The 16,002-nt window shown below is 42.2% G+C and overlaps 1 protein-coding gene across 1 annotated transcript in view; it reads left to right on the plus strand.

Annotated features, from left to right (window-relative positions):
- The first annotated feature begins 3,208 nt into the window (after positions 1–3,208).
- UCHL3 (ubiquitin C-terminal hydrolase L3) overlaps positions 3,209–16,002 on the plus strand; it is a 54,275-nt gene continuing 41,481 nt past the window's right edge. The window contains exons 1-2 of the mRNA XM_068154744.1: positions 3,209–3,214; positions 15,681–15,809. Of these exons, the coding sequence (XP_068010845.1) occupies positions 15,735–15,809 (75 nt within the window). The 5' untranslated portion in view covers positions 3,209–3,214; positions 15,681–15,734. The remainder of the gene's footprint in view (positions 3,215–15,680; positions 15,810–16,002) is intronic.

Here is a 16,002-nt window from a genome sequence, read left to right on the forward strand (position 1 = left end):
CTGTTCAGTCTGCAGAAGAGAAGGCTCCCAGGTGACCTAATTGTGGCCTTCCAGTATCTGAAGGGGGCCTACAGGAAGGCTGGGGAAGGACTTCTCAGGATATCAGGTAGTGATAGGACTAGGGGGAATGGAATGAAGCTGGAGGTGGGGAGATTCAGGCTAGCTGTGAGGAGGAGGTTCTTCACCATGAGAGTGGTGAAACCCTGGAATGGGTTGTCCAGGGAGGTGGTCGAGGCCCCATCCCTAGAGGTGTTTAAGCCCAGGCTGGATGAGGCTGTGGCCAGGCTGATCTAGTGTGGGGTGTCCCTGCCCATGGCAGGGGGGTTGGAACATCATCATCCTTGTGGTCCCTTCCAACCCTGACTGATACTATGATATTTCCCTAGTAATTAGTTTTACATACGCCTTTTGGGTTGTTTATTTTTTTGTTTGGTTGGGGTTTTTGTTTGTTGGTGTGGGGTTTTTTTGTGTTTTATGGGGGCTTTGGGGGTTTTGTTTGTCATGCAATACTTTTTGGCTAGTTTAAAAAGCATTTTTAATAATTGTTAATGAAAAGATTTAGAATGTATTTCAGAAAAGGGTAATTATTCTGGAACATGGTGTGCTTATGAGCTATATACATTTATGGCCTGTCTGGTCTCAGCCTCTCCTGTTCTTGCAGTATCTAATAAACTGTCCAAATGTTTTCAACACAAGTACTATGTGTTTTTATGACCTTATGATTATCAGAACACAAGCAAACTGGTAAGATCTGTCTCTAATAGCAAGGAATCGACTTCACAATCTCTTTGTTCTTAACTTAGGTAACTCTTATTACATACTTTGTTTCCCAGAGAACTTCATGTATTATTTTCAAGTCTCTTAGAAGTGCCTTCAGCACTATGAGTAATACTCATTATGTTACTTTTAATTTTCTCCCAGATGTGAAGTGGAATATCTTGATTGTTTGGTAATGACAGAATCGTTTAGTGAAATCTGGAGTTATTTTTGAGGTTATTTTCATCAACGTGTAAATATGCATTTAGTTCTTTGAATTTGGAACAGAAGGTGGTGAAGTACGTAATGATCTTGGCTTCTCTGCCCATCCACAGAATTAATCTTCAGAAAATTTGGCCATCCTGAAGCATGCTCTATGAAGCTTTTAGTGGCAGAGGAAAGTTGGTGCAAACTGTGTGGTGGTGATTATCTGACAGTACAGACCTATCTTTTGGCTATGTAAGGACTTGGAACTTAGTGTGATGAGACAGTTGATGTAGAACCTAGGTGAGAAATCTTGTGAGCTACAAGTAGACATAATGGCTGGGGAAGAGACCACAGTATTGCTGATAGGTCAATCAGAAGCTTCAGGCACAGGTATATAGCTAAGTGATTACAGAAGGCATCATTAGGTAATTTGCCCCATTTCATAACCTTGACAAAAATAGAAAGAGGGGTGTGTGGTGGGGTGAAGTTTCCTTTTTATACCCAATAGTGATTTATTTATATTTTTCTACTTTTCTGCTCAAAATCTGCAGCTAAATTTCAAAGGCATAGCCTAAAACTGTCACAGGGTGATTTGCATTAACAGTCTCTAAAGAACTACATCAAGTTCTTCCAAAAGCTCTTCAGGCTGCTGAAGTCTGTCTTTCAACTGGATTTCTCTCAAACCTGGGCTGTCAGCACCCTGCCTGCCTGGCAACCTGGCAGTTCAGTGCTCCCACCTCTGCAGTACCCAGAAGCACCATTAGCTCATACTATGCTACTTTCTTCTCTCATGGGAGTCTGGTTTGTCTGTAAACAGACTCGGTTTTTTATTTCCCTGCACCCTCTGCACACCTTCGATGTACCTGCATGCTGAGCCACTTGCTGGCCCAGATCTTTCTGGCTATGTGCTGGGCCTGGAGGTCTAGCTTACAGGCTTGTACAAAATACTTGCTCAAATGCTCACTTCTGAAAATGCAAGGCCCATGCAAGGGGTGCATAGGTCAGCTGCTGCCTGGAGAGAGTGATGAGTAGAAGTAGTTGAGAAGGGCTGGGGCCAGAAACTGATGCATTCCTTCATTTTTAGCTTTTCTGAATTAACTCTAAACTTAATCTGATACATAAAAGGTATATTGCACTGTGTATGAGATGTATATATTACACCATGCTTCATCTTAGCCAAAGGGACAAGAAAGGGTATGCTCATGCTTCTGAGATGGGAATGTATGCGGGAATTCACAGAGCTACAAAATACACAGTATTTTAAATTGTGGTTAGTGCACCTAGTGTAATTTTTGGTGATTTGGAGAGCTCACCACCCGTGAGCACTACATGCACTGAAGTCTTCTCGGGTGATGTAGTGGTAGGTCCCTGCCACTGTCCTACCCACGCTGTAACCCCTCTGTCCCGTCTGCCTGCCCCCTCCGCAGGGGTGTTTTTCCCTGAGTGCTGTACCTCAGCCACCGATGTAGCTGCTGGTTGCCGTGACGGGAGGCACCGGCTGTCCCCAGCACGCCCACCCTGGGCTCCTCTGCATAAAGGCGAGCCCGGGGGCTGGTAGGGCGCCTCCTGGCGGCTCCTGCGCACCTCGCAGGCCCCGACACTGTGGAGCAAGCACGGGGAAAGGCGGCCGAGGCACCACCCCTTGCCCCGCTGGGAGAGTCCATTGCCGGGGGGAGTCAAGGGGGGGTGGGGAGGGGAAATATTCCGGCTGTGTTGGTCTGGGAGCACCCAGCGGGGAGGCGTCCACCTCTGTGTAGGTAGCTTTGACCTGTCGCTTCGGAGAGGAGGAGAGGTGTGTCTGGAGGCGCGGGAGGGTTGGTTTCTTTCCCTCTCCCCACCCCGCATTCCCGGGGTGCTCGGTGGTACGGCCCCGGGTCAGGTCTGAGGCGAGGCGGCGTGAGGCGCTGTCAGAGGCGTGTGCAAGGTTCAGCTTAGTGCCGGTACCGGGAGCCGCCCCGCCACCGCCGCCATGGAGCCCCACCGCTGGCTGCCCCTCGAGGCTAATCCCGACGTGAGTGCTCGGGTTTGGAGGGTGGTGGTGGAACTGCCGGGTGCGCGGGAGCGCTGCGGGCTTGCATGCCTGGCTGCTGGAGAGATGGAGGGAAGGAAGGGAGAGCGGCGGAGGGGAGAGGGCTGAGGGCCGCTCCGGGTGTAGCGTCGCGGGCTGAGGGATGGCTGATGGGGACGTGGAACTGATCTAATTTGGGTCGTAATTCTGTGTTTTATGCTTTCTTTTTAGGTCACGAATCAGGTAAAAACCTTTTACTTGAGGTAACCTTTAGTCTTTCTCTAGCTTTATGGTCCATCTCCTTTCGTTTTCATGCAGTAAAGCCTTCTCCAACTAGAGTAACTTCTTCCTCCCCTACGTGTGTCTACCATCAGCCTTCTGCTGTCTCTGAAACCTCTCAGTACATAGCTAGTGTCATGCAGAGGTACTAAATGAAAGAAAAAAGGAAAAGGTAATAGATGTGATCTGGCTATTAATGTAACATGATGATGTGTTTCAAGGTGGATTTTAATTCACGATGGAAAGACTGTATTTTTATATATATTTTGTGTACTAGTTCTGGGCCTGTATGTAATGGCTTTGTGCATTTGTCTCTGTCTGTTTACATCACTCTGCCTCAGTCTCTTTCTTCTTTGGCTGACCACAAGAAATAATGTCACTTTACCATATTTTTCCCTTTCTTATTCATGACAATGTCTGCATGATTTGTTATTGTTGTTTCTGTTAGCAGAGTAGAATGCACACTAGAGAAAAGAAGCTTGTTCTAGTCCACAAAACAATGTGGACTAGATAAACTTCAGCTGAAAGGAAATCACAAATACTCCAACCCTGTATCATGTTCTCAGTGATAATTTGGAGTGTCTTTAATAAGCATGAGAAGTCAGATGTAGATCCCAGCAGGCCTGTTGATAAGGATGCTGTTTAAGCCAAAATACTCCAAAGGCTCCAGCATTACATTCTTAAAACTATATTGTTGAACTATTCGAGGAATTAGGAATTTCTGTGTGTGAAGAATGTTGTTGTTGCTGTAAAATACTGATTGAGTCTGCAGGAGAGTAAAGGGTTGTTTGATGCTGGGTTATTTTGCATTTGGTTTTATAGTTTATTGGGACAAATAATTTTACAGTGCTTGCAGCATTGACACTGTGCAGCGAGTTTTTTATTCAGTTCTGAGTTAAAATTAAGCTTTCTTGGGGGCTTTTCTTGAATGTGTGCTATAATTCTCCTTTTTAAACTTTGAAATTCAGAGACTGAATTTCAGTTTAGAAGAAGATCAGTGTGATTAAATCACTGGTAGATTTTCAAATTCTTTTCGAGCTTGAGATGACCTCATAGTACAAATGAAATTCTGTCATCTGTAAAATAGAAATTTAGGAGGAAAATAGTGACTCTTAAAAATCTGAATTATCTGGTATCACTACATGTTTGATACATGAAGAAAATCCTAGAAGAGCATTGAATGAACAATTCAGAGTTGTTCAGAATCTGTCTCTCTTGCCCATTGGCGTTGCGTTGGTGATGGATGATATCAATTTTGGGTTGAATTAAAGGAACTTCTGCTACGCAAGGATTTGCTTTACAGGAGAGGCCATTTTAGCATGGTTAGATTTACTCCTTCACTGCAGTTTTCCCATCTTAATTGAGCAGTGGTGGTTGTTACCATCTAGACTGAAAGGTGTATATTTTTTAAAAAGGAAAGAAAAAATTCTCAGTATTGAATACACCTTACATCTCAGTCATTGTTCTTTTAATCACTTCAGTACAAGGGTAAACTGCATCACAACAGGGCTGTTAAAAGTTGCTCGTAACCTGCTTGTGTTTAAAACAATAATAATAGTAATTTGAGTTTCCAATGAAACTGCAAAAGTGCTTTTAAAGAAATTCTTATTGCATTAGTTGCAAGGACAGAGTTTCTTATGGTGCTCTCTGCTGTGCTCTGTGAAATATTCTAGAATTTGTCAGGACTGAAAAAACCAAACCAACAATGACCTGCCTCTAATAGCTATAATATAGGTGTCTAGTAATAATTTAATACATGTATCTCTTTATACAGACATCTAGCCATGTGGTTTTTGGTGTTGGGTTGTTGGCATTTTTTACTTGTTTGGTTTTTTCCTCCCTATTTGTTAGGGGGGGTTAATTGTGTTTTATTTCTTTTACTTGAGTATCATACTATCCTTGGAGCTTGTGTTAGTGTTGATGTTATTGCTAGGTGTGGTAGTGAGCTCTTCAAAACCCCCCGATATTCCAGTCACCTCTACGACATGTGGATTCTCAAGATTGTAGTCAGAATTGTCATAGTTTAACAAATGCTTAACCTCTTTTGGTTTTTGTACCAATCATTCCCTTTTTTTAATAGTAACTAGAAAAGCAAATGAACCTGCATTTTGTGCATTTCCATTAGTATGTTCTACGTGCAAGTACTAAATTTGAGACTCTTTCAGTGTTTGTGGTAGAAATTCAGGTGATAATGGAGCAGAACTGGCATTTTTCAGTTACAGGCTATGTGAAGTCTTTATGAAATATCTTGGACGTTTTTCCTCTGTCTGAAAGCATTTATGTTATAATACAAGTCCAGGAATTTCTAAATCCTTAGAGTATATATAGGACCTCTCTTTGTGTATGTGTGTTTTGAGTTATTTAAAGGTTCAGAAATTGGCTGGTGAGGCTAAACAGGTATACTTCTTAGCTTTAAAGACTTCTAATTGCACTCAGTCACTTGAAATACCACAGCCATAGATCTGTGATGATGTTTTAAAAGAGGCGTTGGAGTTAAATGCAAGTTAGCACTGTATATTTGCCTACAATGTTAATTTAATTGTCACAATACTTTTTTTTTTAGCCCTCTGCTTCTACAGTCTTGTGGAATGGATTGTTAGTCTTATCTCTGATACAGAGGAGTTGATGATTCAGCATTTACAAAGCTCCACTTTGTGTACAATGATAGGGAATGGTTTCTTCTCTTTGGCCTTCAACTGGCAGGCCTGATGTGACCAGTGCTAGCCATCTTTCTGAATCTCCTACAAGACCTTCCCCCCTAATGGGAGACCCTACCTTCCCCCTGCTCCCTCCAGAGCCACTATGGTACTAAGAGTCATCTACATGAAGAAAATAATTTCAATTCATGGGTACCTTTGACAGCTGTGATTTTAAAGTCACATGAGGCAATAAAAATCTCAAAACAGAACTAATGGCAGAAACTAGATACAGCTAGTCTTCACCTAATTATGGCAGACATTTCTTAAGGTGGTTGGGCTAATAGAGTGATTAATTAAGTAAGTATATTAAGGAAACAAAGTTTACTCTTGCTAAAAGACATTCCTGTTTTATCAACTCTGCAACACTATCTCTTCCCAAAAAAAAGAAACCCTGCTGATCAAACTAACTGAAAAGGCACAATTTCTGAAGTGTGTTCAGTGATAACGCTTGTAGACGAGCTGCTGTGTTGGAGTGAAAGAATGTCAGAATGTGAAGAAACAGAGATGTCCTTCTGAAAATGCTTATGTAAACATACATCTTGTTATTTTTTTTCACTTGGGGGGCTGGGAAATGGTACTGAACTATTGTAAGCAGGAAAAAACAGAGATAATGTGCATGCTCAGAAAACAGCCTGTTATGAATGTAGCCTCAGAAAGTGAAAGACCAGGACTCAGCTTGTGTCTTTCCATAAAGCGGATACCCCAGAAAACCTTTCACAGAGCCAGCAAAGGGGGAGTGTTGAGGCTGTGGCACAGCATAGCAAAGAGTAACCCCAAGGACAAATAATATGATGGAATTGTAGATGGCCACTGTGTTGAATGTCATCATCTAGTTGAAAATAATTCAAGCTATGTGGAACTTTTATGGAGTTTAGGTAGATAGGTTGCAAAGGGAAAATTACAACTTGTTTTAGGGTTTAGAGCATTATTTATATGAGTAGTTGAAAGATTGACTTAGCTCTTTGTAAATTCCTTAGTAATTGAAAGCTAAGAAAACAATGTATTTGTACGTGGTATTTGCGGCCTTCTATTATTTTTTTGCTCAGTTTCTTATTTCTGTTTGGATGACATAAAAAACTTGTAACAAAGAAACCCTTTCTGTCTCAACCACCCCTTAAGTGGTTGAAGTGCAACAAAATGGAAACCAAGTGATAGTGGTTCATAAGATAGATTATCTTGTTGCATTTAAGATGCAGTTCTCTGCTTCCATGTTTTCCTTGGCAGGAATCAGTAGAATCCAGTTACGGTTTAGTACATTGTAAAAATAATAAATAAACCCACTTATTTTGAAGAATGGATTGATCCAGCTCCTGCCCATTATGAACAATGGTCAAGATACAGAAACAGGTCTCCAGGTGTTTTTCACAGCAGAATAGAATAGAATAGACCAGGTTAGAAGAGACCTTCAAGATCATTGCATCCAACCTATTGTCCAACACCACCTAATCAACTAAACCATGCAACCAAGCACCCTATCAAGTCTCCTCCTAAACACCTCCAGTGATGGTGACTCCCACCACCTCATTGGGCAGCCCACTCCAATGGGCAATCACTCTCTCTGTGTAGAACTTCCTCCTAACTTCCAGCTTAAACCTCCCCTGGCACAGCCTGAGGCTTTGTCCTCTTGTTCTGGTGCTGGCTGCCTGGGAGAAGAGACCAACCTCTGCCTGTCTACAACCTCCCTTAAGGTAGTTGTAGAGAGCAATAAGGTCACCCCGAGTCTCCTTTTCTCCAGGCTAAGCAACCCCAGCTCCCTCAGCCTCTCCTCACAGGGCTTGTGTTCCAGACCCCTCACCAACCTCGTTGCCCTTCTCTGGACACGCTTCAGCAAGTCAGCATCCTTCCTAAACTCATGTTGACTTGCTGGAGCAAGATTTAAAACTGCTTGATGGACATGTTAAAAATACAGGCCTTTCTGAAGATGAGTAGCACTAACTGTAAGTCCCTGTTGCTCCTTTAGATACTATGAAGAAACTGATACAATCAGAAGGATAAGAATTTTGAAGGCATAGGATTTCTCACATTTTGTTCCTTTTTTTTTAATGTCCTTCATTGCAAATTTTGATTTAAAAAGTAATAAAAAGAAAATAACCATGATAATAAATGGACTCTATTCCTTTAGATCATGAAATACAGTGCTTGGGAATATTAAAGAATTCGTAATAAATTGTAAATTTCCCAGGTTTATTAGAAGAGAGCATCTCTTGTTTATGCAGCCCATATTGTGGCCTCTCTAAGTCAGGAATAGTTGATGAAGAAGAACAGTGCACCTCATGTAAGTTACAGCCATGTGTTTGTTTTCTTCTGGTGTGCCTGTTGCATAGAACTACAGTTTCTACAGCTGCTGCCATCTTGTCATGTCAGTCATTTTGATTAATGGCATGAAAGATGCCTTCTCTAAAGAGTGTTGAAAAACTATCCTTTCAATTCCATAAATGTCATAATGAAAGAGGGAAGAAATGTATCTATAGCCTTCTCCAAAAGAAAATCTTGTTTGAGTGGCTTCCTTAATTCTGTAAAGGATTTTTTGGTTTTGGTAATATGCCCCTAGAAATCATGTATAAAGAATTGGAAGCAAAATACTGTGCATTTATGTCTATGGTATAGATTAATAAGAATTGGATATGTAAAGGGCTGAATGCAACCATCTATTTGTGTAGTATGTGTTTCTAGCATGACTTAAGCAGTCTTATTCCTTCTATAAACACTGAATAATTGGAATGCAAAGCAACAGAGGTCTCTCCCTCTGAAACTGTCTAAAAATCATACAGAACTGCCTGCTGTCCTGAAATAGAGATGCTTTTGTTAGTGCATGAGGGGTTGCTTCACCTCCTGATCCATAACTAATTCCTTTTTGTATGAGTATCTTTGGTCTAGAAAGGAACTAGAAAAAGACTGAGGGAGAAAAGAAAAATAAAAACCAGGCTTAATTTAATTAAGGCATTCAGGTAACTTGCCAAAATTGAAGCTGTTGCTGGTGACATCTCTTTCCTGACCTTCCTGTGTCACACCTAATATGAATTTTTTTCCCCTCTAAAGAACTTTCCCCGGTTCCTAAAAACTTGGGTTTATTCCTACAATTTTTTTTCTCCCAGACCTTGCTAAATACAGCCTTGCCTTGCTTCTATCCATTCAGAGCATAGAATAGAATAGAATAGACCAGACCAGGTTGGAAGAGAACTTCAAGATCATCGCGTCCAACCCGTCATCCAACACCACCTAATCAACTAACCCATGCAACCAAGCACCCTATCAAGTCTCCTCCTGAACACCTTCAGTGATGGCGACTCCACCATCTCCTTGGGCAGTCCATTCCAATGGGCAATCACTCTCTCTGTGTAAAACTTCCTCCTGACCTCCAGCCTGAACCATGCCTGGCACAGCCTGAGACTGTGTCCTCTTGTTCTGGTACTGGCTGCCTGGGAGAAGAGACCAGCCTCTGCCTGTCTACAACCTCCCTTCAGGTAGTTGTGGACAGCAATAAGGTCACCCCTGAGTCTCCTTTTCTCCAAGCTAAGCAGCCCCAGCTCCCTCAGCTTCTCCTCATAGGGCTTGTGTTCCAAGCCCCTCACCAACTTTGTTGCCCTTCTCTGGACACAGTCAAGCAAGTCAACGTCCTTCCTAAAATGAGGGGCCCAGAACTGGTCACAGTACTCGAGGTGTGGCCTAACCAGTGCAGTGTACAGGGGCAGAATGACCTCCCTGCATAGTTGCAAGAAGACTACTTATTTTGCTGTGTTGTTAATTGACTTCCTTCTTTTTTTTCTTTGCATGTTTCCACACTAAAAATAAGCTCCATATATTTGTTTAAAGGGTGCTTCCCATCCTTCTGTCTGTTGTTAATCTGTTGCCCATCTGTCAGCCTTTCTTACACAAGGGCTTATGCTGCCAGTTATTAATCATCTACTTGCTAAATTTTCAGGATATCTGTCTTTTTTCCCACAGGCCTGAATGGGAAAAAAATGTCTTGATATACAGAGATACCTCCCTTGCCCGTTTTGTGCCTTTCTTTCATTATTTTCCTAAATATACATAATCTTTCAATGATTCCACAATAAAGTTTTTAGGCTGCTTGTGTGTTAAGATCACGGCCTGTCATATGAAACCTATACTCTTGCTGATCTTTGTAGTGCTGGCCATCACAGTATCATCAAAGTTGGAAGAGACCTCAAGGATCATCAAGTCCAACCTGTCACCACAGACCTCATGACTAGACCATGGCACCAAGTGCCACGTCCAATCTCCTCTTGAACACCTCCAGGGACGATGACTCCACCACCTCCCTGGGCAGTCCATCCCAATGGGGAACGACTCTCTCAGTGAGGAACTTTCTCCTCACCTCAAGCCTAAACTTCCCCTGGTGCAGCTTGAGACTGTGTCCTCTTGTTCTGGTGCTGGTTGCTAGAGAGAAGAGACCAACCCCTTTCTGGCTACAACCACCCTTCAGGTAGTTGTAGAGGGCAATGAGGTCTTCCCTGAGCCTCCTCCTCCCCAGGCTAAACAATCCCAGCTCCCTCAGCCTCTCCTCATAGGGCTTGTGTTCAAGGCCTCTCACCAGCCTTGTTGCCCTTCTCTGGACACGTTGAAGAGTCTCAATGCCCTTCTTAAACTGAGGGGCCCGGAACTGGACACAGGACTCAAGGTGTGGCCTAACCAGTGCAGTGTACAGGGGCAGAATGACTTCCCTGCTCCTGCTGGCCACACTATTCTTGATACAGACCAGGATGCCATTGGCCTTCTTGGCCACCTGGGCACACTGCTGGCTCATGTTTAGGCAGCTGTTGATCAGCACCCCCAGGTCCCTTTCTGTTTGGCAGCTCTCCAGCCACTGTGACCCCAGCCTGTAGCTCTGCCTGGCGTTGTTGTGGCCAAAGTACAGCAGCATCTGCCACTTGGATTTGTTGAATGCTATCCTGTTGGACTCTGCCCATCTGTCCAGTCGGTTGAGGTCCCTCTGCAGAGCCCCCCTGCCTTCCAACAGATCAACACCCGCTCCCAACTTGGTGCCATCTGCAAACCTGCTGATGACTGACCCAGTGCCCCCATCCAGATCATCAGTGAATGACTTCTAGTCATCACTCTTAGGCTTTTTTTGATTGTGAAGTATGAGTAAGGAAAGTCACCCTGTATCTGCGTACTTTTAGTTATGCTGAATATTTAGTTCAGGACTCTGTGTATCTGTTCTTGGGTTTGGGGAGCATATTGCTTATTTGAGGTTTGTGGGGTTGTTTTTTGTTTGTCTTGGCTGTGGTTTTTTTTCCTCTAGTGGCACAGAACAGGACAGGAGAACCCAAATCACTTATTTGCATGTTGCGATTCTTGCATTGCTGCTTCTCATTTTGGAGTCTGTCTCTATTTTTTTCAGTTGCATTGCTTTTCCCATAGTTCAGAGGAACAGAAGTAAAATGATGGGGAAATGGTCATTGACTTCACAAGAAAAGTACAAGAAGTACAAATGTTTTAATACACCCCTTCCCCTTTGGATTTTTTGTTTGGTTTTGTATTGTTGGGTTTTTTTGTTTGGTTGGCTGGGGAGGGGTTGTGTTGTTGGGGGTTTGTTTGTTTGTTTTAAACAAAGTGGTAATTATCTTCACATCTTGGAGTGCTAGGAGCTCTAAGTATACTGTCTTCTGTTTCACCAGCTAGTAAATACTTCACATTTTCCCTTTTACCTATTTTCATTAAAAGATAATACTTTGGACTTCTTCCCAATCTTGGCAAATCTTAAAGGTGGTACAGAACCAAAAGAATTTGACGTGTGATATAAGCAATCTTCTGAGTGAATTTTCCTCTTTTTAAACTAGTGAAAAAGGTTATGTTCTTCAAAGCCTTAATTATAACTCATGCCCAGTTCCAAAAAACTCTACTTCAGGAAACAAAATTTCATAGAATCATTTCCTTAAGAGTTTGATAAAGATACTCTGTTTACCCCATAATCCCCACTTTCACAGTATTTCACAGTATCACCAAGGTTGGAAGAGACCTCAAAGATCATCAAGTCCAACCTGTCACCACAGACCTCATGACTAGACCATGGCTCCAAGTGCCACGTCCAATCCCCTCTTGAACGCCCCCAGGGATGGTGACTCCATCACCTCCCTGGGCAGATAACAACTCTCTCTGTGAAGAACTTTCTCCTCACCTCGAGCCTGAACTTCCCCTGGCGCAGCTTGAGACTGTGTCCTCTTGTTCTGGTGCTGGTTGCCAATTCATGTTTCCCATCAGTAGGTAGTGTAAGAAAAAAGAGGAGAATAAAGAAGTGTTTACATGATCTTATGAAAACAAAAGCTCTGTATTTTGCAGTGCATTTGGAATAAATCCTGAGCTAGCTCTGTGAACTGTATGGGTTGTTACTCTAGATGCACCAAAAGCCATACTATTTTTACTGAGATACTCCTTAACTTTTTATAAAATTTAAGTCTCTCCTTTGCTTGCCCCTGGTTTTGATGTCATATCTACCAGTGTAAAATGGAAAGAGCATAATGTATTTGAAATGGTAAAATGTGGGGTTTGGGGGGGAGGTTGTTTGCTTGTTTTTATTGTTCTCCCCCCCACAAAAAAAAACCCCAAACCTGGCTGCAAACTGCAGGTTCATTCTCTTTAACCTAAGGGTATGCATGTGTTCTGTTTTGCCCCTTTGTAGTGTGGTACTGATAAAAATTTTCCTTAATTTTCATAAATATTTGTCCATACATTCAGCCTTTGAGGAAACTGTCTCCTTTACATCCCTAAGTACTGGGAATTTTCCCCTTGGCTGTGTCCCCTGAAAGAGAATAGAATAGAATAGACCAGACCAGGTTGGAAGAGACCTCCAAGATCGTGTGCAACTCATCAACCAATCCAACCCACCTAAATAACTAACCCATGGCACCAAGCACCCCATCAAGTCTCCTCCTGAATACCTCCAATGATGGTGACTCCACCACCTCCCTGGGCAGCCCATTCCAATGGGCAATCACTCTCTCTGTATAGAACTTCTTCCTAACATCCAGCCTAAACCTCCCCTGGTGTAGCCTGAGCCTGTGTCCTCTTGTTCTGGTGCTGTCTGCCTGGGAGAAGAGACCAGCCCCTGCCTGTCTACAAGCTCCCTTCAGGTAGTTGTAGACAGCAATAAGGTCACCCCTGAGTCTTATCTTCCCCAAGGTAAGCAACCCTAGGTCCCTCAGCCTCTCCTCATAGGGCTTGTGTTCCAAACCCCTCACGCACTTTGTTGTCCTTCTCTGGACTTGTTCCAGCAAGTCAACATCCTTCCTAAACTGAGGGGCCCAGAACTGGACACAGTACTTGAGGTGCAGCCTAACCAGTGACTTTGCCTCTTATCTAATACAAGTTGAAACTAGTGTTCAGAGGGATCTCATGTTAGACAAAGATGCTTGTGTTTTGTTGTATGCTCTTGTGTTTTGTTTCCTTCAGATACTATTTTTTGATATTTCTTACAGTTCTATCTAGGTAGATATGAATCTGCTCAATCGTGGCATAACTGCTGTTCCTTTCTTCTGTGGATGTATAGAGCTATTCGCTAGGTGGATTACGGAAAGAAGAGAGTCATCTCTGCCTTTCATTTTGGCTTAAACATCTGTACTGCAAATATATCAGTAAATAGATTTGCTCAAATAGGGTTGGGCAGAAAGTATGAAGTGTGATGAAGTTTTTAAAGTAAACCTTACCATCACAGAAAGATAATGAGCAAATTGCTTTGGACTTCTGCAGTATCACTTTTAGGAACTGCAGAGTTGAATTTCGTTGAGAGCTGGCTAAAGAAATTCTTCAGGCATTCGTTTTTTTTTTCCATTAGAGAGGGTAAAGCAATGTAAATTTGCAGCTGTTTAGGAGTAGACTTTCTTTTTTTTCAACATGTTGAGAACCTCAGGTGTCTGGTAAGGTTTTCATATATGATGTTTTTTCCAGCAATAATATAGTTGTAAAATGTTACTCTTTGGAAAACAAACAGGGTTTCCACATATTTAACTTTTTCTCCAATGGCATCCTGGCCTGCATCAGGAGCAGTGTGGCCAGCAGGAGCAGGGAGGTCATTCTGCCCCTGTACACTGCACTGGTTAGGCCACACCTCGAGTACTGTGTCCAGTTCTGGGCCCCTCAGTTTAGGAAGGATGTTGACTTGCTGGAGCGTGTCCAGAGAAGGGCAACAAAGTTGGTGAGGGGCTTGGAACACAAGCCCTATGAGGAGAGACTGAGGGAGATGGGATTGCTCAGCCTGGAGAAGAGGAGACTCAGGGGTGACCTTATTGCTCTCTACAACTACCTGAAGGGGGGTTGTAGCCAGGTGGAGGTTGGACTCTTCTCCCAGGCAGACAGCACCAGAACAAGAGGACACAGTCTCAGGCTGTGCCAGGGGAGGTTCAGGCTGGAGGTCAGGAGGAAGTTTTACACAGAGAGTGATTGTCCATTGGAATGGGCTGCCCGGGGAGGTGGTGGAATCGCCATCACTGGAGGTGTTCAGGAGGAGACTTGACAGGGTGCTTGGTTGCATGGTTTAGTTGATTAGGTGGTGTTGGATGATAGGTTGGACACGATGATCGTGGAGGTCTCTTCCGGTTTAGTCTAGTGTAGTCTAATCTAGTCCTTTTACCAGTAGAAGTAGTGTTTTCAAACAGGATTTGTGTATGAAGAGGTGAATGTATAGTAGCAACAGTTTCTGCAGTCAGGTAGATTCTTTAAGAGGAAGATAAAACAAACATTTCAGATTGTTTTAAATAATATATATTAATTATGCAACAGCTTTTATGTTACTAAACTGATTGACAAGTGAGCACGCAATTGTATGCTGCGGTTGTCAAAATTTAGTAGGTGCTACAGTTTCTCTCCTAAAGTGGTTAATATTGGGTAAAAGATCCGGAATCACTTTTTGTACTGTGACATATAGCTGTAGTATAGGAAAAAAATGATCAAATGCCTTTGGTTTAGACATTGTTCAGAAGCTGTAAAGAAGAAACATAATTACTTGAAGATCCATGATTGTTGTCTGGCACTTTATCTACTTCAAAATATGTTATTTTATTATAGTTTGAAAGATTTTTTTTCTTATGTAAAACACCTTAAAAGTTACACTTACTGAAACGTATCTTGTCTCTGCTCAAAAGGCAATTGAAGATCACAATCTTTAAGTTACACTTAGCAGCTCCAAGATGAGCAGTGGTGTGAGGTATTCTGAAGTAGTCATGAAGTCAAATAATATCATGAGTTTATTTGTACATGCTCTGACCCATGATTTCTAGTTCAAGTGAATATTCAGTACTTTTCTGTTTTGTGACAAAAGACTTTGAACATGGCTGAAATACACTAATACTCTAGTAAATACTGCTGGGAGTGTTTTCACTTTCATAAAGCTATTTAAATAAGTAAAACATGGGGATTTTGTGTGTCTTGGTTAGCACTATGATATATGGAGTCACCATCACTGGAGGTGTTCAGGAGGAGACTTGATAGGGTGCTTGGTGCCATGGTTTAGTTGATTAGGTGTGTTGGATTAGTTGATAGGTTGGACACGATGATCTTGAAGGTCTCTTCCAACCTGGTGTTTTCTGTTCTATTCAGCCTTATTTTTAAAACTTGAATCCCATTTATTTTCCTTTATTTTCTTTAAATTTTGGAAAGTATGAATTCTTTCAATGTATGTCATATTCTATGTGTGTTGTTAATACTTCTGAAAAGATGCATATACATATATGAGTCTACTTATTTAATATTGGTTTGTTCTTCTTCTTTTCCAGTTTCTTAAACAGTTAGGTATACACCCTGACTGGCAATTCGTAGATGTTTATGGTATGGAACCAGAACTGCTTAGCATGGTGCCAAGACCTGTCTGTGCAGTATTACTGCTCTTTCCAATAACAGAAAAGGTAAATGTTTACTTAATAACCAGTTAATCACTTTTGTCATAAATGAAATGAGAATGGATAGTTTGAATCTCGTACTTCGGTGTCATAATAGAATCAAGATGAGATTCAAACCTTATTCAAGAGACTTCTTAATTAAAAGCACTAACAAAATACTTCTTCAGAACCTTCTTTTGATAACCTTGCATGTATATTT

The sequence above is a fragment of the Melanerpes formicivorus genome, unplaced genomic scaffold (genome assembly GCF_026170545.1).
Source record: "Melanerpes formicivorus ecotype bairdi unplaced genomic scaffold, bMelFor1.0.p_v2 SCAF_1, whole genome shotgun sequence".
NCBI lineage: Eukaryota > Metazoa > Chordata > Aves > Piciformes > Picidae > Melanerpes > Melanerpes formicivorus.